We start from the raw sequence: 25,133 nt of genomic DNA, 5'->3' as shown, positions 1-25,133 counted from the left end.
TGTGCCCCATGAGAGGGGAAGATATAGAAAGAAAAGGGCAGTCATTACATTTATCCCAGGCTAATACCGCTGTAACTTCTGCCCCAAACTAACAGCTACTAATCCTGCCAGGGATCTAAGGTACCTAAACCAATTGTTAAGTTGCTACCACAGGTCATAGAGTAAATGGATCCAGGGTCCTTTGGGTTACAACTTGCAGGTAATGGGCGGTAAAAGGTGGTTTGCCTTTTTCACACGCCCGCTTGGAGTACCTGCACCACAGAGAAGTTTCTCTTGAACACAAGGGATGTACTTATTCCTTTCACAATATCCCCTTTTAGTTGTCTGCCCAGATGAGTAGGGGGAGGATCGAGTGCGCAGTCAATGACTTGCCAAATCCAAGAGGAGATGGTGTTCTTCATAATCCTCCTCTTAACCCTGTCCATACTGACAAGCAGATGCTTGATCTGAGGGGGAGCTATTTTTGAGCCCATAAGATAGTGCCTTAACACTTTCACAGCACATAGTAACAGTTGAGCAGAATCGTCAGTTACTTTCCAAAGACTCTAAATCTGGAAGGACCTGAACCTAAGATCCACTACAGACGGATTCTGAATGTTAGTAATAAGCTCAGGGATGAAACTTTTAGAGTTTTTAGAGTCAAGTCACAGTCTGATGCTCGACTTAACGGTTTATAGGGAGTTCTTTTCCAAGAAAACATTACAGTACCTTAACTACGTACCACGGAGATGGTCTCATATCTGACTGAGGGCAGAATAGCTCAAAACTCCATATGAGCATAGACAAATCCTCAAGGAGGAAATATCAACCACTTTAAGTCTAAGATTAAGTTTAAAGCGGAGCTATAGCCTTTCATCGCCAAGACTAAACAGTTTCTCCTCCCGAAGGTATAACATTAAAACTTGGCAATCAGGGGTATAGTGGCTCCAAGCAGATAGACACCCCTTCTAAAGCACCAACCACAAAAGATTGCCCACTTTGCCTGATAGACGGCAATGGAAGACCTCCAGAGGTATCCAGACATTCGTTTCGCAACTGGGTGTGGAAATCTTCTCTGAGAGAGGAGGTGCTGGATAACCTCCAAGCATGAAGTCATAGGGATGCGATTGTGTTGTGGAAAATCTTGGCATGTGGTTGCCAAAGGAGCTCGTGTAAGGGAGGAAGTCCAAACGTAACCTCTCACAGCAGAAGTAGAAGGTCTGAGTAACATTCTACTTGTTGCTACAGCAGTGCTATCAGAATCATCGAAAGGTTGTAGGGCAATCCAACCTTGTTGAGGAGTCTCCTCATTAGGCATAAAGGAAGGAAAAAGTTTACATTTAGGCTGACCCACGGAAAGGGTCCTAGAAGGCTTGGTGACTGTGGGTCTGGTACTGGAGAGCAGTATACGAAGTTTCCAATTGAATGTCTGCCTGCTCCTGCTCAGATTGTCTGCCAGAATGTTCTTCTTGGTTGGAGTGAACCAGGTTGACAAACAGATGGAGCACAAGCAATTGGGCACGTTCTTGAGGTGCATTCCTGTTCTGGATACACTGGCTTTGTGGGAAAACAGACAGGGATTGTTTATAGATGTGTGGATGCACTAATGAGCTAGTACTAGCTCCAAAACGATTAGCTATAACATGCTGATCTATCTGCACAAAGATTTTCTAGGAGAATATTATTTCACTATTTCCCTCTGGGGGAACCTGAACCTGTATGACCCCATGGGGTAACAGCAAGGGCTGATGAAAAATCAGATCTTGAAGAGGAACTAGGTCTCTCCAAGGATAAATATGGTGTATGAGGAGACACATGGCGTATAGCCGGAACTGACAAGAAGTACACTTAGGTGTATGTTGAGGGGATACGTGCGACACACGCATAGGGAGACTTCTGGAACAATTAAAGAGAAATCTCCTTGGTCTCCCACATCTGCAATTAAAAGTTGCTCGTATGAGCTTAACGCACTTGTTGGAGAAGACAACAAACTAGTAGGATTTTCAAATTCATGTGATAAGAGAGCCACTTTCTTATAAACATTATCCTCAACTGGGAAATGGCAGATGCTAAAGGATCATGGTTTATTTTAGCATTCTCAGCCTCATTAAAGAGGGTAGGAGACACTACATCAATAAATTCATTCACAAAAACTTGCTTGTCATCCTTCATTACCGGGGTTTCTGGGAACTCAAGTAACAATGGATTGGACAAGGAAAGTTCAGGACTGGAAAAAGAAGAATTCAGCTTCTTACCCTACTTCGAGGCTAAAGCTCTCGAAGGGCAACGATCCCGTTTAGTCTTTTTCTAACAGCTGTTAACTTCTCCCATTAGGAAGATGACCACTCCCAGCAAAAATCCCAAGGCAAATACATGTCACATCTATGTTCTCTACACTTAGGACATAAGTGATGAGGGTCTATATCAACTCGGCTAATGAAGGTGCCACAGGGGGGACCTTTAAGGCTGGGGTTCACTTGTCTTGCACTCATGCTAAGTATATTAAAAAAGGAATACTATAACACAAAGAACCAAGGTCAGTAACGGACAACTGATCGCTGCCGCGGCCAAGAACAGAGTGAGCACGCAGCCGCTGGCATCAACACACCGAAGCGCATGGTGGGTCCATGAGGCAGTCTTAGAAGGTTGCCAGACCCACAATAATTCTTCAATATGGTCGTACCGAAACTTTGTATCCACACAGGAACAAATAATATTCTTTTATATTAAAATTACAGTGAATCCAAGAACTTGAATGACGTGGGTCCTGCATACCAACAAATAAGATAACTGATACTTCTAATTGAGGCAGTGCATTCTAAAAACTCACTCACTTCTGTAACACATCAATACAAACACACAAAATCAAAGGATACAATAAGAAAGACTAACTTGAACCAAAGCGTCGTCACCGAGTTGCGAACAAGCAAGTGTTGGCGTTGTTCCAAGGAAACCAGAATCTGTAACTTCCTCTACAGTTTCACCGATGCTCAGTACCAGGGTGGCATTGACGAAAGACACGATGATATACGAATCATACAGATCTAGAATACACAATATGATCTATAAAACTTAAGCTAAGTATATACTGATATGATTATCAACGCACTTCTGAAACCAAATATTTAAAAAAATTCCATATGAAATTGCTGGCTGAATGTCCCTCTCTTGGGTTAGCAGGATTATGTTTTCCCTCAATACTGGGATGTGGAAGTACTGCAGAAATTCTATTCATATTCATTTTTGATGAGAAAGCTGGTCTACAAATTACAGTATTCTGTAGAGTAACCTACAATTTTTCCCTCAATGATTTTATTACATCAAGTATTTTAAAAAGATTCAAGCCTTACTGTGCAGTAAAAACTTAGGAAAACTTCAAATAATTACTTGAACTTACCTTCACTTCTTTTTCTTACAGTCCAGACAGCTGTGGGGTTACCTGGCAGTTCTGAGACAGCCATTTCACTAACTTCCAAACCATGACGCAAGACTCGCAGCGATGATCTAGGTCCACGGCCACACACTGTGTACAACTGCGGAGTGTCCTCATTTGCTATTAAAGGAAACATAATGTAATGAAGTGCACAGTCCTTATAATCTTAGTAAAATAAAGCTGTCTAAAGAAAAAAGAAAAACTGTTCGAATAATAAAACTATCATTCATATCACTACCTCATTTGCAAGTATAAAAATCATAAAAATTCTATTCCCCAAAAATTATTAAAAGATCAATGCTGGCCATGGCCAGTTGATAGCAGATTCCAAGTACAGTACAATCTTCGATCACCTAATTCTATTCCAGGTCTCTCCTTGGCTCCCCATGGCTGATAATTCCTAAATTTCTATATTAATTCCTCTTGCATTCTTCACTTCCAATTACAGTAATCGTAAAATGGCTTATATGCAGTTAATTAGGTGTAAATGATTATCTAACATTCTATATTTTTTTCCTCCTCCATTCACTGCAACCAATTACCCCTCTGGTAATCCAGGCCATGACAAAGGAATAAAGATTGAAAGAAACAAACTGACTGCCTTACCAACAGCTTACAACTCACGAAGACTCACAATCAAGAGAGTGACATAAATGATGGATTATTACACAAAATAATGGTTTTCCAAATACTGTATTGCAAAGACATTTTGATATACTGTACTGTATTTAGAATAATCTCTGTATTGAAGTAATAGACTTATTTAAGTGAAGTTGAAATGAGTGCTATGATTTATCAAGTCCTTTACCAACATTTAGTTAAAATCATTTATGTAAGAGCAAATGCCAGGCTTACTACAATACTAATAATAAAATTTCTATTTATGTAATGAAATTAGGGAAAAAAGAGACAGAAAATGAAAAAAAATTATCTACATTTAACCATTTATCAATCAATATTCGTTATTGTATTTACATTAGTTATATGCAAGCAGTTTCTTTCTCAGGTCATTAAATGAAACGATTATATATCTTGATTCAAGGGAAATTTCATCTTGTTATAGCTGACATGTGCTATATGTATAATTCTAGTTGCAATGGTTGAATTACTGCTGGAGATTATTTGACCTATTATCAATAATGCATTTCTGAAACAAACAATTGAAAGACAAAAATTAATTCCCAAAATTTACATTGCTAAGTTATTGTATTATAAGAACAGTAATATATAGGTCATTAATAGAATACTGTATTGTAATCAATATACAGTACAAGGATGTACATGGCTTAAGTACAGTATCCTATATACCGGGTAGTATTCTAGAAGTTTTATTCCAGCTGTTATCATGTTGTGTAGTGATCTTCCTAATTGGGTAGTTGAATCGGTAGAACTTCAAAAATTCAAACTTGCAGCAAATGTTTCTATGTTGAACAGGCTGACATAAGTCTTTTTACAGTTTATATATGAAATATCTGTTTTAATGTAGTTAATGTTTTTAACATATTTTATTTTAATTGTTCATTACTTCTTATATTGTTTATTTATTACCTTTCCTCACAGGGCTATTTTTCCCTTTTGGAGCCATTGGGCTTAGAGAATCTTGTTATTCCAACTAGGGTTGTACTTTAGCTAGTAATAATAATAATAATATACATATGCAAATACCTTATAAAGTGTACAATGTCCCTAATGAAAGATTCAAATCCAACTTCTTTACTTTTGCGAGGGTCTTGCAATCATACCCAGACACATATCAAGTAACAACTGTACTGCTCACCTAAATCAGCAATCTGACATGCCATAATTGGAGAGAGGGAATCCAGTTCATCAACAAGAACTAAATTCTGCAACTGCCTCGGAGCGTAGAAGAACGTGTCGCCTTCTTCCAGTGGCATGGCAGAGCTGAACTCTGGTTCATCATCATCATCACCCAAGTGAGCAATCTTTGATAAAAGAAATAAATGTATACGAGTCTTATTGACCAATCTAAAAAGGTTGAAGGAAATAGGAGAGACAAAGTACCATAAATATAAGTACTGCATAGTACTGTTCACTAAATAAATATGAAGTAGGTTAACAAATAATTCCAATTAGTGAGGAAATTTATGAAGCATAAATCCAGAACATGAATACTCTTTGCAATAGTTTTCTCAGAGTGAGGGGGATAAATTATACAAATAATTAAAATATGGGAAATTTGAATGAAAAGTTACCTTTCTTAGGCCTTCAAATATAAAATAGCCAACACATTTTGTCTGAATTATTTAATGAAAGCTCTTGTGTGATGCAAAGGGGTATACAAAGCATTAAAAAAGAAGACCTTTCAATATTAATAACCATTTCTTTGTATAAATGAACACATTAAAACAGTCAGTATGTACAATTCCACTCACCTGATACAGGTAGTGATTACCAAATTCTGAAGCCACAAATAAGAAGCCAGTCTTCAAGACACACATGGCTGTTGCAGGTGGAACAGTGTCAAAATATTTCAACTTGATCTCTGTTACAACGTCCTCATCTGTCTCCAAGGTGATCTGAAAAAATATCAAGACACAAGTTTATCTTAACAAATACCAGAATCCAAATAGATTTTACATTGTAAACAGAGAATATTTAATGGTCACAAATTTTATTACTAATCCTTTATAAAAAGAGAGAAAATACGAGATCACAAGTCCCACATACGTACAGCTCAGCAAAACCAATCACTGACTGCGTGACATTATACCATGGACTTTCATAAAATAATTAACTTCATAAAAAAAGTGATGAACCATAATTTTCCATTATACAGAAACTATTGAAAGATTGTATAACCGAGACAATTATGGAATTGTAACATGTTCCTAATGAAATTTTCTATGCTTTATAATACACTTTCTTAAGATAACACTTGCTATTACCATAAATCTTATAGCATTAGGGTATGCTAAGAACTAACTATTCTGCTTAACAAAAGGATGACAGCATATTCAATTGGATTCAAAACTAACTTATATTAAAGATGTTAATGTTCTAGTGCCATTTGTGTGTAACAAGACTACAAAAATAGAAAAAGAAATAATAAAGTTCAAATGTAATTACTACTGTGCTTACAAGTTATACAAATCTTGAATATGACAAGACAAAAGCCAATTCAAAATATCTATATCATATGACTAAGGAGGTAAGGAGGTGTATGTTGCGTTTATGGATCTGGAGAAAGTGTATGATAGAGTTGATAGGGAAGCAATGTGGAATGTGCTGAGGTTATATGGAGTTGGTGGAAGGTTGTTGCAAGCAGTGAAAAGTTTCTACAAAGGTAGTAAAGCATGTGTTAGGATAGGAAATGAAGTGAGCGATTGGTTTCCGGCGAGAGTGGGGCTGAGAGAGGGATGTGTGATGTTGCCGTGGTTGTTTAACTTGTGTGGTGAGAGAGGTGAATGCTCGAGTGCTTGGACGAGGATTGAAACTGGTAGACGAGAATGACCATGAATGGGAGGTAAATCAGTTGTTGTTTGCGGATGATACTGCACCGGTTGCAGACACAGAAGAGAAGCTCGGCCGATTAGTGACAGAATTTGGAAGGGTGTGTGAGAGAAGGAAGTTGAGAGTTAATGTGGGTAAGAGTGAGGTTATGAGATGTACGAGAAGGGAGGGTGGTGCGAGGTTGAATGTCATGTTGAATGGAGAGTTACTTGAGGAAGTGGATCAGTTTAAGTACTTGGGGTCTGTTGTTGCAGCAAATGGTGGAGTGGAAGCAGATGTACGTCAGAGAGTGAATGAAGGATGCAAAGTGTTGGGGGGCAGTTAAGGGAGTAGTAAAAAATAGAGGGTTGGGCATGAATGTAAAGAGAGTTCTGTATGAGAAAGTGATTGTACCAACTGTGATATATGGATCGGAGTTGTGGGGAATGAAAGTGATGGAGAGACAGAAATTGAATGTGTTTGAGATGACGTGTCTAAGGAGTATGGCTGGTGTATCTCGAGTAGATAGGGTTAGGAACGAAGTAGTGAGGGTGAGAACGGATGTAAGAAATGAGTTAGTAGCTAGAGTGGATATGAATGTGTTGAGGTGGTTTGGCCATGTTGAGAGAATGGAAAATGGCTGTCTGCTAAAGGTGATGAATGCAAGAGTTGATGGGAGAAGTACAAGAGGAAAGCCAAGGTTTGGGTGGATGAATGGAGTGAAGGAAGTTCTGGGTGATAGGAGGATAGATGTGAGAGAGGCAAGAGAGCATGCTAGAAATAGGAATGAATGGCGAGCGATTGTGACGCAGTTCCAGTAGGCCCTGCTGCTTCCTCCAATGCCTTGGATGACCGCGGAGGTAGCAGCAATAGGGGATTCAGCATTATGAAGCTTCATCTGTGGTGGATAATGTGGGAGGGTGGGCTGTGCCACCCTAGCAGTACCAGCTGACTCGGTTGAGTCCCTTGTCAGGCTGGGAGGAACATAGAGAGGAGACATCCCCTTTTTTGTTTCATTTATTTGATGTCGACTACCCCCCAAAATTGGGGGAAGTGCCTTGGTATATGTATGTATGTATGATTCTAATCAATGAAAAATACATGATAAACTTTGTAAATAAACCAATCCTCAAAACTTCTTGTCATTTTCAGCAACAAAAGTACTTATAATACAAAATTAATAATGGACTCACTTTAAAGATATCTCCTTGTTCAGTCTGTGCCAAGAAAAAGAACATAGATCTTGTTTTGTGGGTTGCAGCACATATGAATATCATACCCCTCTCTGGGTCATCCAAGTCATTCTGTAGAAAGAAAGAAATATGAATTTTTCACAAATAGAGGTCTGATATATACAAACAGAATTTAATAGAGATCATCAAAATTTCTTTATCTCTTATATGGACCTTTTAAAGAAATATAACGAACAATTGGATAACAGAAAGAAGAAATATTTTTAAAAATTGATATGCTTAAACTAAGTAAGCCCTGAGCTTGTGAAGGTTTGGGCAGGCGAGAAAAGAAGTCGACTTGAGGAAATAAAAGGAAACATACTAATGGGAAGGACAATCAAATTATCAAGATTAAATTGGAAGAGGAACTATCACTCAATGAGTTTATACATACTTCAAGTGTCTCTATACATCAAAGAAGTTGAAGAGCTAAAATGAGATCAAAGGGAGAAGATGAAGAGTTTACAATACAACTGCAGGCATAAGTAAACCATGAAAAATGTTATTTTTATTAATAAAATAAATTTTTGAATATACTTACCCGGTGATCATATAAGCTGCAACTCTGGTGCTCGACAGAAAAACCTACGGTCAAAATACGCCAGCGATCGCTATGCAGGTGGGGGTGTACATCAACAGCGCCATCTGTCGAGCAGGTACTTAGTACTCCAAGTAAACAAAGAACCAATTTTCTCCTCGGTCCACTGGGTCTCTATTGGGGAGGAAGGGAGGGTCCTCTAATATATGATCACCGGGTAAGTATATTCAAAAACTTATTTTATTAATAAAAATAACATTTTTCAATATTAAACTTAGCCGGTGATCATATAAGCTGATTCACACCCAGGGGGGTGGGTAGAGACCAGCATTACATGTTTACATTATTATGAGCTAAGTATTTTGTATTTCATTTTAGCAGTTATTCAAAATAACAAACATAAAATAAATAAGTACCTGGTAAGGAAGTTGACTTGAACAATTACTCTGCCTTTTTAAGTACGTCTTCCTTACGGAGCCTCGCGATCCTCTTAGGATGCTGAGCGACCCCTAGGATCTGAAGTATCAAGGGTTGCAACCCATACAACAGGACCTCATCAAAACCTCTAATCTAGGCGCTTCTCAAGAAATGACTTTGACCACCCGCCAAATCAAGTAGGATGCGAAAGGCTTCTTAGCCTTCCGGACAACCCAAAAACAATAATAAAACATTTCAAGAGAAAGATTAAAAAGGTTATGGAATTAGGGAATTGTAGTGGTTGAGCCCTCACCCACTACTGCACTCGTTGCTACGAATGGTCCCAGAGTGTAGCAGTTCTCGTAAAGAGACTGGACATTCTTAAGATAAAAAGACGCGAACACTGATTTGCTTTTCCAATAGGTTGCGTCGATTATACTTTGCAGAGATCTATTTTGTTTAAAGGCCACGGAAGTTGCGACAGCTCTAACTTCGTGTGTCCTTACCTTCAGCAAAGCTTGGTCTTCCTCACTCAGATGGGAATGAGCTTCTCGTATTAACAGTCTGATAAAATAGGATAAAGCATTCTTTGACATAGGCAAAGATGGATTCTTAACTGAACACCATAAAGCTTCAGACGGGCCTCGTAAAGGTTTTTAAATAGAACTTAAGAGCTCTTACAGGACATAAGACTCTTTCTAGTTCATTTCCAACCATACGATAAGTTTGGAATATCGAACGATATTGTTCAAGGCCGAGAAGGCAGCTCGTGTTTGGCTAGAAAACCAAGTTGTAGAACATGTAGCCGTTTCGGATGAGAATCCGATGTTCTTGCTGAAGGCATGAATCTCACTGACTCTTTTAGCTGTGGCTAAGCATATCAGGAAAAGAGTCTTAAAGGTGAGATCTTTCAGGGAGGCTGATTGTAGCGGTTCGAACCTGTCTGACATAAGGAATCTTAGTACCACGTCTAAATTCCAACCAGGTGTAACCAAACGACGCTCCTTCGTGGTCTCAAAAGACTTAAGGAGGTCCTGTAGATCTTTATTGTTGGAAAGATCTAAGCCTCTGTGACGGAAGACTGATGCCAACATGCTTCTGTAACCCTTGATAGTGGGAGCTGAAAGAGATCGTTCTTTCCTCAGATATAAGAGAAAGTCAGCTATTTGAGTTACAGAGGTACTGGTCGAGGATACGGATACTGACTTGCACCAGTTTCGGAAGATTTCCCACTTCGATTGGTAGACTCTAAGGGTGGATGTTCTCCTTGCTCTAGCAATCGCTCTGGCTGCCTCCTTCGAAAAGCCTCTAGCTCTCGAGAGTCTTTCGATAGTCTGAAGGCAGTCAGACGAAGAGCGTGGAGGCCTTGGTGTACCTTCTTTACGCGTGGCTGACGTAGAAGGTCCACCCTTAGGGGAAGTGTTCTGGGAACGTCTACTAGCCATCGAAGTACCTCGGTGAGCCATTCTCTCGCGGGCCAGAGGGAAGCAACTAGCGTCAACCTTGTCCCTTCGTGAGAGGCGAACTTCTGCAGTACCTTGTTGACAATCTTGAACGGAGGGAATGCATATAGATCTAGATGTGACCAATCTAGTAGAAAGGCATCTATATGAACTGCTGCTGGGTCCGGGATTGGTGAGCAAAATATTGGGAGCCTCTTGGTCATCGAGGTTTCGAAGAGATCTATGGTTGGCTGGCCCCAGGTGGCCCAAAGTCTCTTGCATACATCCTTGTGGAGGGTCCATTCTGTTGGAATTATTTGTCCCTTCCGACTGAGACAATCTGCCATGACATTCAAGTTGTCTTGGATGAACCTCGTTACTAGTGATATGTCTAGACCTTTTGACCAGGTGAGGAGGTCCCTTGCGATCTCGTACAATGTCAGAGAGTAGGTCCCTCCTTGCTTGGAGATGTACGCCAAAGCCGTGGTGTTGTCCGAGTTCACCTCCACCACTTTGCCTTGAAGGAGAGACCTGAAGCTTTTCCAGGTCAGACGTACTGCCAGTAGCTCCTTGCAGTTGAAATGCATTGTCCTTTGACTCGAGTTCCATAATCCCGAGCATTCCCTACCGTCTAATGTCGCACCCCAGCCTACGTCCGATGCGTCCGAGAAGAGAACGTGGTTGGGAGTCTGACCAGTCAGGGGAAGACCCTCTCTAAGGTTGATATAGTCCTTTCACCAAGTCAGACAAGACTTTATCTTTCTGGAAACCGGGATCGAGACCGCTTCTAGCGTCTTATCCTTTTTCCAGTGAAAAGCTAGATGGTATAGAAGAGGACGGAGGTGTAGTCTTCCTAGTGACACAAATTGATCCACGGATGACAGTGTCCCTACCAGACTCATCCACAGCCTGACTGGGCAGCGTTCCTTCTTCAGCATCTTCTGGATGGATAGCAGGGCTGGGGGCTGATCGTCTTGTTCAGCAACGTCCTCATCAGAGGGTTCCTCATCCGAAACTGATGAGGAAACGGCAACGGAGTGGGCAACGTCTGACTCGCTGAATCCGGTCGCACTGGTGGATGCGTGACGGAGCCGGACGCAATATCATGGCACTGCTGCACAGTCTGTGAACTGTCAACAACCATGGGTGCGCGAGGAAGTACAGCGTCAACCCGAAACTGTCTAGACTGTCTGGGTTGTGCAGTCAACACCCTACCGGGTTGCTGAGGTTGACGCACTGCGTCACAACAAGTCACCTCTGCTGGTTGTTGAACGTCCTGAACGTCAACAACCACCTCCGAGCGTCGCTTAACGTCAACGTGCGACTGGCAACCCACACTGGGTCGCATCGGTGGAGGAACCACCTCAACTGGCAGACGCGAGTAGGTTACCTCAGCGTCAACAGGGCGCACAACCGACCGGTTGGAAGGTTGTTGGCCAGAAGGAGGAACCACCTCAACTGGCAGACGCGAGTAGGTTACCTCAGCGTCAGCAGGGCGCACAACCAACCGGTTGGAAGGTTGTTGGCCAGAAGGTTCTTCTCCGCATTTAAGTCCTCTATCAAGGACGCAAGCTTGGACTGCATGTCTTGCAGCAAAGCCCATTTAGGGTCTACGGGAGCAGGTGTGGCAACAGACGGGGTTAGCGACTGAGGCGGAACCATTTACCATCCCTGAAAGCCTTGTTATGTGTGACATAATAGTACAGCAAAACTTCAAAGGCTCGACAAAAGTTGAGAAGTTGACCTGTAAACAACTTGGAGCGTCTCCTGCCTAGGTGCCAGGGCGAGTCTACCAGAATTGAGAAGTCTATCTGGGCAGAGGCATGAACTCCCAAGCCGAGAACTTCTCTCGTGTCCTATCAGACTCTCGCTCTATAAGCCAGTTTAAAAGAAGGGAAATCAAAGGCTGTATCCCTAAAACTCCTCCTGGTGCAAAAACCAGTCGCCTAGCCAACGTAACGCTCTCTAGGAGAGCGAGAGAGCACTAGCTTAACAACAACGGCTTCGAAGTAGCTAGGCCTAGTGTAAGTTCTGACGTTTAGGCGAACGAGGAGCAGCAGTTACAAGATCCGGACGAAGATCCTTAAAAAATCATCATGATTTAATTAAAGTCCATAGGAGGCTAAGCAGCTTAAGGCTCCTCTCCAAATGACAGAGTCCTCAAGGGAATATCAGTAGGAGGGAGAACAGCACTTTCTCATCTACAGGAACCTTGTCCGATAAAAGCTAGGTTATCTCAGTGAGTCTCTCACTGGTGTATTAGTAGCAGACCAGAAGGCAACGTCATGTAACTGCTTGACTGTCTGTGAACTGTCAACAACTGAACTGTCAACCACAACAGGTGCGTGAGGACATACAGTGTTCACTCGAGACTGCTTTGACTGTCTATACTGAGCAGTCAAAACAACTCTAGAATGCGGAGGTTGACGCACCGCGTCAAAACAAAACAACTTAGACTGTTGTTGTACCTCGCGAACGTCAACGGAAGGTTCCGTGCGTTACTGAACGTCAACATGCGGCTTGCAGGGTACACTGGAACGCATGGGTGGCAGGACTCTCTCAGCTGGAGTGCGGCAGAAGGTCGCCTCAACGTCCACAGGACGCACAACCGTGTTGGTTGTAGGCTAGAGGTTGGTGCAGTGTCAACCTTCTCCGCACGAAAGTCCCGCATCAATGACGTTAACTGAGACTGCATGGTCTGCAGCAAAGACCACTTAGGGTCTACAGGAGCAGGTGCGGCAACAGACGGTGTGACTGCCTGATGCGGTACCACTTTGCCTCTCTTAGGAGGTGAGCAGTCGTCGGAAGACTGCAGCGAGTCCGAACTGACCCAGTGGCTACAACTGGGCCGTTGGACTTGCGCGGAAGGGACCGACTTGCGCTTAATAAGCTGCGAGACCTTGGTCCATGGTTTCTTACGAGAAACCTCTTCCGCAGACGAGAAATAAATGGGCTCTCTCGTCTTTGTGTGGGTGGGGCGATCTTGGGTAGATACGCCCGAAACCACGGAGGGAAACGTCTGTTCGTTGATCAAGGCCTGACGAACAAATAAGTCGTTCGACATTACTTCTCCCCTGGGCTTGGGAGCTTGCAAGAGGTCCCGGACTAGGTGAACGACAGGCACGAACAGACGAACCCTCGGACGCAACACTGTAACACTTTGCGCATATCACTTTATCGATTTTCTGTTTTGCACTTATTTCACTGAAATCGAAACTTTTACTGATTTCTACCTGAAACACGCAATTCTACCCTTCATTAAAAGGTAGTAATTGCGAAATCAGTCGTATAATGCAGCTCATTAATACTAGCAAAAACCGAAAACATATATAAAGATAAAAAATTCAGTGGCTGGGAAAGAGTCTAAACACTAGTTCAAATAAACTACGTTTACAATCTCTCACCGCACATAGCCTGGGGACAAGAATAAAACCCTAGAAACGTTTTACCTTCTTCCCCGTACAGCGACTAGGGAGGAGAGTAACACGAGAACAACGTTACCCGCTTGAACGGAACGTTTTCTCTCCTCTCTCTCCCTCCGTCTCTATCTCTCTCTCTCTTTCTCTCTTGATTTCGCACCTAAGAGAAGAGCCCAATTATATATCGTCAAAAAAACATGTTATTTGACTAAAGGAAAAAACTGAAAGGTTTTCCAAATAAAAAGTTCCTTTAATTTAGAATTTAAAACATTTAAGCTAAGAAAGAATGAACGAAACGTCAGGATCGATTTACTCTTACTGCAAAGTGAAACCGTGATACACTCACTCTCTATCGTAACGATAGAGCGCATGTTGAACGTCCTGAACGTCAACAACTGCGTAGTCTAAAAAACTAAACGTTAGTTCATCTTTGAAAACAGTACGAAGACTATCAAAGAAATTCTTTCATAAAACATTAAATTTAAAAAGTTTTAAATTCTTTAAAGGCTAAATACGATATAACGGGCTCAACGTTGATTAACTTCGGTTCCAAGTTAGGACCGCCTACTATCAGGAAAGGTCGCATATAAACAAAACATAAAAATTTATTTTTATATGTTTATAATAAATGGAAAGTTAATCGAAGAGGCCTAATAAAGGCGGAGAGATATAAAATATATAGATCTATAACGTGTTAAGCAAAATTACTAAAAACCTAAACACACTTCCGTCTAAGGGAAGGGTCGGCCATTTAAAAGTGAAAGAGAGTCCATACTCTCTTTGTCACCATAATTAAATCTATCCAAAACGAGTTCAAGTTTTGAGATGAAGATAAAACACCTGCATAGCGAAAGCTCAAAACTAGAATAGTGTACTTCACCAAATAGTTGTGAAAACAAATCCAGTTAGTAAGAGCGTATTAGTAGGTCTTGCCGGTAGCCCGACAGAGAGAAAATTGGTTCTTTGTTTACTTGGAGTACTAAGTACCTGCTCGACAGATGGCGCTGTTGATGTACACCCCCACCTGCATAGCGATCGCTGGCGTATTTTGACCGTAGGTTTTTCTGTCGAGCAACAGAGTTGCAGCTTATATGATCACCGGCTAAGTTTAATATTGAAAAATATAAGTCACCTACATTGTATACTCCAAGGAACTCTACAGATGTATCATCAAATAGCTTGACTAAACTAATTTTTATAAAAGTAATTTGTATTTTCCCTAACCATACAAACCTGAGATCTTCAATAGGAGTATTATTTCAGTGAGGCTGGAACAGCCATTTTAATAAGGTTGTAGTCGTAGCTGGTGGGTGGACCGCCCACCCACAATATAACATAACCTTCAATCTGACCTTACCGTAGGACTTGAAGCAGGCAGCGTAACTCTGATTTGTACATACATACATATACCAAGGCACTTCCCCCAATTTTGGGGGTTAGCCGACATCAACAAATGAAACAAAAACAAAAAAGGGGACCTCTACTCTCTACGTTCCTCCCAGCCTAACTCTGATTTGTAAGGTTAAAAATTAGAATTTGAATAACATTTTTTATTTCTATACACGCCTGATATTCATATTCCTTTTCCAGAAGCCTGGTTTAATCGACACTTACCGTAACATTTTTAAATTTTTCCATTTTCTTTCGCTTCAAACAATACATGGCCTCAACAAAGGAATTAAGCCCTCTAGCAGTGAGTGGTAGGAAGACCAGGTTGCAGCATTAGGAAGTATAGTTTTCAGTTTCCAAGTTGACATTATCCCTTCTTATGATACTGAGCCAGTGGGGAGGAGAGTGGTTAGGCGAGTATAAAAATAAAAAAAAATTCCAATTATTTCTATGAATCTCCCCTGATGTTAACATTGTTGACTCCCACACACTATTGGAGGTGGGGCACCAGTGAATGAAAGAAAGGGAAGACTTTTAATACCAGTAATGGATGAAGTTAAGGGTTACTTAACCTGGTCTAGATTACTTGTCTAGCTTACTTTGATAAAATGTTTACATTATATTTTGAAAAAAAAGGTATTCCATTATGTTTACTAAAGTAATTAAGAATACAGTACTGTACTGTAGATTGGCTTTTTAAGATATATTTTTGCAAGTATCTACTTAGCACGCTCTTGAACTCCTGCTAGAAACTGTCCAAAGAAAAATTTCTACAAAAAATCAGGGAAGTAGCTGTGCTCTTAATATCCTGTACCTTCAATCTCAAGCACTGATGATTTTTGGATCTAATTCCTTGTTTACTTCTCTGATAACATTTTAACAGGGAATGGCAGAGCATTTTTGGTTAGCGAGCTATTACTGACCCATAGCCTACTAAAAAAAAATTAGGGACACTCCCTCTATAAATACAACTGTATGGAACTTACTGGACCAAAATATATTCTCTACTGAATTATCTTTATCCAGTTTTGTGAAGGGATGTGCAAAAATTGTGGCAGACTCTTAGACTTGAAAACATTTTAGACCTGAAGAAAAGTAAAAGGGACAAGATCATATTGTGTTCCCAAAGCCTACCTTGATCAACAATACAGTACTTGTAACTCACTCAGTGGTATGCGTTTAGCTGATGCTAAAGCCAACAGAATGCTAGCCTTTACTAAATGGTATAGATGACCCCCTACTTACTACTTGAACATTTAGGTTAGGGGTAGGCATGTCATATTACTCTGAATCTAGAACTAACCTCATTTCTGAGCTAGCCAAAATGAAGTTATTGATCTTATCCATTACAAAATTAAGGAATGAGAAGTTCTATGTATCTTCTACAGTTAAGAAACAGCTCTCTCCGCACACTATGATGTATAGAATTTTTTCTGAAAGAGCTTCTCAGTTTATTCTTTTTCCCATCCAAGATTTCTAGCCCAATAAGCCCTAACACCAATCCTGTTTACAACTGGCATGTTTGTGTTGTGCAGATGCTGAGACTTATGGCTAAAATGCAAACCATATGTAACATTACTTCTGAGGTATGTAGATGTCTGCAACGGCACATAACAAGGGATACGACGGCAAAGGAATATTCATGCATTAATCAAAAACTAACCTTTTATTATTATTAACTATAATTCTTGACTAAATACAGATAAACCAATATAATGTTCAAGTCTTTTTTACTGCCTGACTCATAATGGCAATCAAAACCTGAGTGTAAGTAAATACCACACTAGGATAAACCTGTGATGAACTGGAGGCCTATCTTGTAAGCGGATGAAACACACTTTTATCCAGAGTGAACAAGATATGTAACCTACCAGCTTGATAATACACCAATAACAAAATATCTTAAAAGAGTGACTGCTATATGAAATGCAATTTTCCAAATTAAAAGGATATTGTTTAAATGCGCTTGCTTTAGCGAGTTGAGGGATATCTGGATCCAGCTACTAAACTCGGTCTTCTGCCTCGTAATCTAGGTGTTATGTAGAACAACTATAATTGTGGAAATGTAAATACACAATATCCAATAAGCTGTAATATTTAACACTGCTTTACAGCCAGATTTGTAGATGTACTAAAAACATAAAAGTAAGAAATTATCACACTAATGTAAACCCATGATGAACTAGAAGCCAAGCTTGTGAAAACGCACCATCATTCGGAGTGCTCACCAGAGGCAACCTACCAGCTGAGCTGAAACATCACTAATAACAAATATTTTAAAGACCATAAATGATACGAAACACCATTTCCCAACTGTTTAAACTTACTTTAGCATGAGGTGAGATATAAGGATCCAGCAACCAAACTCTATATTTGCTGTAATCAAACGGTTAGCTTAGTTAAAAAAAAACCACGAAGGCAAGTCAAACTTACCACTTACAAGAGAAGGCTTGCTGGCCTTTGGAAATAACAAAGTGTTAAAAAAAAATTAAGATCTAAATACTGTGAGTTGATCACTAACTTGGTTGGTGAGCGAACGTGTGTCATATCATCATTTATTCTATAAATAAAAAACAACTCTCTAATTGTCAACAGCATACGGTGTTCTCAAGTTGCCACCCATCCAAGTACTGACCAGACCCAACATTGCTTAATTTGCTGACCGGACAAGAAGCGGTGTCCCAACATAGTATGGCCGATGACTTCTCTCTCTATTCTCCTTGATCATAGGCTCCTCTTCTAAGTAGTAGGTTGGCCAAGGAATACGTTCCTTTTCTACTGGAATCATTTACTGGGAAAGCTAGAATGAAGCAGATGCCAAAAGTTCAGTGACCCAAAAGTCACTGAAGAACAGGAACGAGGTGTCAAAGAGCGTAATCCGACAAGCATGGTGAATACAAGAACATCGGACCAAAACATATTCTCGGGGAAGTGATTATTCCAGATACGTAACGTATTAGGATCGGCCTACCGAGTAGATACATTCAGTGTGCGTACACAAGGAGAGATCGATCAGCGGTGACAAGAGGAGGAGAAGACTGGTCATAACTAGACTCCTCAAGTACAGCAGTGACAAAGTGTTTGGGCACCGGAGGTAATCTGGAATGTAAAGTGTGGATCATTTGCGCGTGAAGATTGAGTTAGTGGTTATCGTGCTCGTAAACCTTGTACACAGTGATAATGTTTAGTAAGCTCGTGCATGTGGACAATCACGGGCATTGACCATTGTACACATGGACTATCATGGGCAAAGACAATTGTGCACGTGCATGACTGTGTTTGTAAAACTCGTGCATGTGGATGATTGTGAGCATAGACGATCAAGGATTTACACGATCACGAGCGTGGATGTGAAGCTCAAGCTCTTGGAAGTTCATGCGCAAGGAAGTTTGTTCGAGTGGACCATCCTGGGAGTGAATAAAGGCTCGAGCATAGAGAACTTGTGGAAAGCAGTTTTATGGAGAAGTGAGTACATCAGTCCAAAGTTACTCAACCAACCAGAGAAGTTGCCTTTGTATTTGTTAATGATATGCCATCCAAATGTCCTGGAGAAAGAAGGAAACAAGGACTGCAGCCCACATCAAGATCGTCAGAGCTCGTGTTCGGTCCACGAATGCCTGTACACATACCGAAACATATTCTCAGGGAAGGATACATTCCCAATATGAAGTCTTTAGCCCTGCGTACAAGGCGAGAATGTAGTAAGCTCATCTTCTCAAGGAGATACAGTCCTGGTATGTGCCATCCATCTCATATGTTCGCAAAAAGAGATCAGTCAGGGGAGGTACTCGTCACTTGGTTGAGGGAGAGGAATGATTTAAAGACTCATACACCTCTGGCAGAATCCTTAGGCAGCAGCTTCGTTGGTGGTGAGCATGACGACAATGTCACTGAAGTGGATTGGGAATGTCCCAAGGCAGGAGATGGACGAAGGCAGCAGCTTACATCCTGACCAGCAGTGCTTGTGCTTAGTCTCACTCTCACAAGAGATCTAGCGCTAGTAGCAGGAGCATAAGCTCCGGTACCTAGCACCAAAACACCTTCCAGTTTCGAGACTCCAGCTTGGCAGAGCACTAATCCCCCCAAGAAACCATACACAGGAATCAGTCAAAGTCTCAAGAGACTCACTCCAATCAGTCATCCTATGCTCTGGTGACTTCTCCCTTGGCCGGCATCACTTCCAAAGATTCAGTTGTCATCTTTGGAACTCTGTAACACGTGAAGGGGATGTAGAAATACCAGTGAGAACTGATATCTCTTTGGCACGTACATCTCTTTCCATTTCCCAAAAGGGAAAAAAAAAGGTCCTAGAAATAGAGAAGGAAGAACAGAAAGCTTTCATTCCAACTGGCATTGCATACACTCAGTTCATTTGAGTTGTGAGAACCAATGCTTCCTCCCACTAGAGGACAACTCTCGGCCCTTACTCCTCCCGGCATGAAACTGAGCACAGGTAAAAGATATGAGTACACCTTTACCAATTACCCAGACACCTGTCCAGTGTTAAGTGTGCTAATGTTTCTTCCATCTTTGGGACAACTCTCTGCACTTATTCAATAAGGGAGGTTCCTCGTACTGCACTCTCTCTCAAACAGGGGGAGAAACTTTAAGAATTACATGTACGTGACTCCTACAGATTATATTTCCTGGGCTTTTTTGATGATGTCTTCAAATTATTCTTCTTCAGATGTTCCGCAAAAACAGCATAAATTAGGCAGGGGAGGAGGGAGAACTTGAATATCCATCTTCTTCGGAGTCATGCAGGCCAATGACGATGCTCTCACAGGTAAAAGGGCACAACAGCACAGCCGGTAAAATATCCTTAGCACCTTCCAGGCTCTGCAGACACTGAAGGAAAGAAGGGCAGTTGCCTCATCCCTTCCCACTCAGCGACAGAGGAACTCTTCTTCAAACAGAGCACCAGCGATGTCCAAGGAAAGCCTCCTTCCTTAGGCTCACGGTAATGAGGGTTGATGTATGGCCACACACAAGAAATAGGACACCACCAGACATGCTGCCCAACAGGAAAAAATTTGTTGGATAACGGTAAGTAGCACAGATATTTGTCACACAATTAGTTATCAGGAAACACTGCATATTCTCAGCTTCTTCCATTAATATCCCTAAAAAGCCTTCCTTTGGAGGATGTTATTAATGAACTCATTAGTGCCTATTATGAGTTTTTCACTTGAAATTTCCTGTCGAAATAAATTGTTCTACAACTGTCTGCAAGACCATTTATTATGTAGATCTGAAAGAAAAGCAATACATTAAAAAAACCAGATGATTCCTACGAGACATATGTGCATACTCCATAGCGGTCTATGTACATACTACATAGCGCCCAACGTGCACACTCCATAGCGGCCTATGTGCATACTCCATAGCGGCCTATGGGCATACTCCATAGCGGCCAATGTGCATACTCCATAGCGGCCTACATGCACACTACATAGCAGCCTATGTGCATATTCCATAGCGGCCTATGTGCATACTCCATAGCGGCCAATGTGCATACTCCATAGCGGCCAATGCGCATATTCCATAGCGGCCTATGTGCATACTCCATAGCAGCCAGTGTGCATACTACATAGCACCCTACATGCACACTACATAGTGGCCTATGTGCATACTACTACCTCGTTAAAAGTTTAAAACGGCCATTCCAGCTTCGTTGAAGTCATAATCCTATTAAAAATTGAAGGTTTGTATTACGTGTAGGAAACCCACTGATTCACAAATCTAAACTTTCATATGTTCTTCAATGATAGGCCAGAATTACTTCAGGGGCTGTTGCATAAAACATTTCATATAATAATAATAGTCATCACTTCACGGAACAAAAGAAATACCAGTACTTACTCTTCTTCTGGGAATCGGACATCGAATATCAGGCTGGTCACCAAGATTTTTGTAAGTGATATAATTTTCTGAGCAAACTAACACACCAGAGGGTCCATCATTACCTCCTGCAAGGGGAAAAGGTATTGAAAAATAACAAAAATACAGCTACATATTACAGGTAAAATTAGGGAAGAGATATTTTTCCCAATAATTAAAAATCATTATCACTGTAATACTATTGTAAGCCTAGTAAATTCTTCCTTTTGTTGATCATGCTCATACGAGTGGATTTAGTCCTCATATTTTAGCTTCCTTGTTTTCTCTATAATTTCTCTTACAATTTACAGTTTTACTTCTACTAATACTGTACACCTATGTCCCACTATACGAATGAGTTCTGTTCAAGAAAAAGCATACGTCCAAGAGATAATTTTTTCGTCGAATCGTATTTTACCATTGACTTCCATTATAAACGTTGAGATACAATCCTGCAAGCTCCCCAAAGTTCAGTCGTTTTCCAATCCAATGTTAATATACAGTAATAAATATTATATTTTAATTATAAAATAAATTTTTGAATATACTTACCCGGTGAATATATAGCTAAAACTCTGTTGCTCGACAGACAAAAACTGTACAAAAAAACTCGTCAGCGATCGCTATACAGGTTGCGGGTGTGCCCATCAGCGCCATCTGTCAGCAAGATACCAAGCTCTATGTAAACAAAGACTCAATTTTCTCCTCGTCCCACTGCGTCTATATTGGGGAGGAAGGGAGGGTCATTTAATTTATATATTCACCGGGTAAGTATATTCAAAAATTTATTTTATAATTATAATATCATTTTTAAATATTTAACTTAGCCGGTGAATATATAGTTGATTCACACCAAGGGTGGTGGGTAGAGACCAGTAAAATATGTTTACATTTTATGAGCTAAGAGTTTTTATTTCATTTTAGAAGTTATCAAAATAACAAAAACAAAATAAATAGGTACCTGGTAAGGAAGTCGACTTGAACGATTACTCTGCCTTATAAGTACGTCTTCCTTACGGAGCCTCGCGATCCTCTTAGGATGCTGATAGACCCCTAGGAGCTGAAGTATCAAGGGCTGCAACCCATACAACAGGACCTCATCAAACCCCTAATCTGGGCGCTCTCAAGAAATGAATTTGACCACCCGCCAAATCAACCAGGATGCGAAAGGCTTCTTAGCCTTCCGGACAACCCATAAAAACAACATTAAAAAAACATTTCAAGAGACAGATTAAAAGGATATGGAATTAGGGAATTGTAGTGGTTGAGCCCTCACCCACTACTGCACTCGCTGCTACGAATGGTCCCAGTGTGTAGCAGTTCTCGTAAAGAGACTGGACATCCTTTAGATAAAAAGACGCGAACACTGACTTGCTTCTCCAATAGGTTGCGTCCATTATACTTCGCAGAGATCTATTTTGCTTAAAGGCCACGGAAGTTGCTACAGCTCTAACTTCGTGCGTCTTCACCTTAAGCAAAGCTCGGTCTTCCTCACTCAGATGTGAATGAGCTTCTCGTATTAACAATCTGATAAAGAATGATAAAGCATTCTTTGACATAGGCAAAGATGGTTTCTTAATTGAACACCATAAAGCTTCAGATTGGCCTCGTAAAGGTTTGATACGCTTTAAATAGAACTTAAGAGCTCTAACAGGGCACAAGACTCTTTCTAGTTCATTGCCTACGATCTCCGATAAGCTGGGAATATCGAAAGATTTAGGCCAAGGCCGAGAAGGCAGCTCATTTTTGGCTAGAAAACCAAGTTGCAGCGAACAGGTGGCTTTGTCTGACGAAAATCCGATGTTCTTGCTGAAGGCATGAATCTCACTGACTCTTTTAGCTGAGGCTAAGCATACCAGGAAAAGAGTCTTTAGAGTGAGATCTTTCAGGGAGGCTGATTGTAACGGCTCAAACCTGTCTGACATGAGGAATCTTAGCACCACGTCTAAATTCCATCCAGGGGTAGCCAAACGACGCTCCTTGGTTGTCTCAAAAGACTTAAGGAGGTCTTGAAGATCTTTATTGTTGGAAAGATCTAAGCCTCTATGCCGGAAGACCGATGCCAACATGCTTCTGTAGCCCTTGATAGTGGGAGCTGAAAGGGATCATCCTTTTCTCAGGTATAAGAGAAAATCAGCTATTTGAGCTACAGAGGTACTGGTCGAGGATACAGAAACTGACTTGCACCAGTCTCGGAAGACTTCCCACTTCGATTGGTAGACTCTAATGGTAGACGCTCTCCTTGCTCTAGCAATCGCACTGGCTGCCTCCTTCGAAAAGCCTCTAGCTCTCGAGAGTCTTTCGATAGTCTGAAGGCAGTCAGACGAAGAGCGTGGAGGCTTTGGTGTACCTTCTTTACGTGTGGCTGACGTAGAAGGTCTACCCTTAGAGGAAGACTTCTGGGAACGTCTAATAGCCATCGAAGTACCTCGGTGAACCATTCTCTCGCGGGCCAGAGGGGAGCAACTAACGTCAACCTTGTCCCTTCGTGAGAGGCGAACTTCTGCAGTACCTTGTTGACAATCTTGAACGGTGGGAATGCGTAGCGATCCAGATGTGACCAATCTAGGAGGAAGGCATCTATATGTATTGCTGCTGGGTCCGAGACTGGGGAGCAATAGATTGGAAGCCTCTTGGTCAGCGAGGTTGCAAAGAGATCTATGGTTGGTTGGCCCCAAGTGGCCCAAAGTCTCTTGCACACATCCTTGTAGAGGGTCCATTCTGTTGGAATTACTTGCCCTTTCCGACTGAGACAATCTGCTATGACATTCAAGTTGCCTTGGATGAACCTCGTTACTAGGGAGATGTCTTGACCTTTTGACCAGATGAGCAGATCCCTTGCGATCTCGTACAACGTCAGTGAGTGGGTACCTCCTTGTTTGGAGATGTACGCCAAGGCCGTGGTGTTGTCTGAGTTTACTTCCACCACTTTGCCTCGAAGGAGAGACTTGAAGCTTTTCAAGGCCAGATGTACTGCCAACAGCTCCTTGCAGTTGATATGCATGCTCCTCTGACTCGAGTTCCACAGTCCTGAGCATTCCCGACCGTCTAGTGTCGCGCCCCAGCCCACGTCCGATGCGTCCGAGAAGAGAACGTGGTTAGGAGTCTGAACAGCCAGGGGAAGACCCTCTCTTAGGTTGATATTGTCCTTCCACCAAGTCAGACAAGACTTTATCTTTTCGGAAATCGGGATCGAGACCGCTTCTAGCGTCTTGTCCTTTTTCCAGTGAAAAGCTAGATGGTATTGAAGAGGACGGAGGTGTAGTCTTCCTAGTGACACAAATTGTTCCAGGGATGACAGCGTCCCTACCAGACTCATCCACAGCCTGACTGAGCAGCGTTCCTTCTTCAGCATCTTCTGGATGGATAGCAGGGCTTGATCTATTCTGGGGGCTGATCGTCTTGTTGTTCAGCAACGTCCTCATCAGATAGTTCCTCATCCGAAAACTGATGAGGAAACGGCAACGGAGTGGGCAACGTCTGGCTCGCTGAGTCCGGTCGCACTGGTGCATGCGTGACGGAGCCGGACGCAACATCATGGAACTGCTGCACAGTCTGTGAACTGTCAACAACCATAGGTGCGCGAGGAAGCACAGCGTCCACCCGAGACTGTCTAGACCGTCTGGGTTGTGCAGTCAACACCACACCGGGTTGCTGAGGTTGACGCACTGCGTCAAAACAAGTCACCTCTGCTGGTTGTTGAACGTCCTGAACGTCAACAACCACCTCCGAGCGTCGCTTAACGTCAACGTGCGGCTGGCAACCCACACTGGGTCGCCTCGGTGGAGGAACCACCTCAACTGGTAGACGCGAGAAGGTTACCTCAGCGTCAACAGGACGCACAACCGACCGGTTGGAAGGTTGTTGGCCAGAAGGTTCGGCAGCAACCTTCTCCGCATTAAAGTCCTCTATCAAGGACGCAAGCTTGGACTGCATGTCTTGCAGCAAAGCCCA

General features: G+C 41.7%; 1 protein-coding gene across 1 annotated transcript in view; it reads right to left on the bottom strand.

Annotated features, from left to right (window-relative positions):
- Window positions 1-25,133, bottom strand: part of Sf3b3 (splicing factor 3b subunit 3) — a 162,220-nt gene that overhangs the window by 79,673 nt on the left and 57,414 nt on the right. Inside the window, exons 7-12 of the mRNA XM_068390881.1 lie at window positions 21,162-21,268; window positions 8,056-8,166; window positions 5,806-5,949; window positions 5,190-5,355; window positions 3,377-3,532; window positions 2,872-3,023 (exon numbers count right to left, since the gene is read on the bottom strand). Coding sequence (XP_068246982.1) covers window positions 2,872-3,023; window positions 3,377-3,532; window positions 5,190-5,355; window positions 5,806-5,949; window positions 8,056-8,166; window positions 21,162-21,268 — 836 coding nt within the window. The remainder of the gene's footprint in view (window positions 1-2,871; window positions 3,024-3,376; window positions 3,533-5,189; window positions 5,356-5,805; window positions 5,950-8,055; window positions 8,167-21,161; window positions 21,269-25,133) is intronic.

The sequence above is a fragment of the Palaemon carinicauda genome, chromosome 17, assembly GCF_036898095.1.
Source record: "Palaemon carinicauda isolate YSFRI2023 chromosome 17, ASM3689809v2, whole genome shotgun sequence".
NCBI lineage: Eukaryota > Metazoa > Arthropoda > Malacostraca > Decapoda > Palaemonidae > Palaemon > Palaemon carinicauda.
This window is presented reverse-complemented; position numbering and strand designations above follow the sequence as displayed.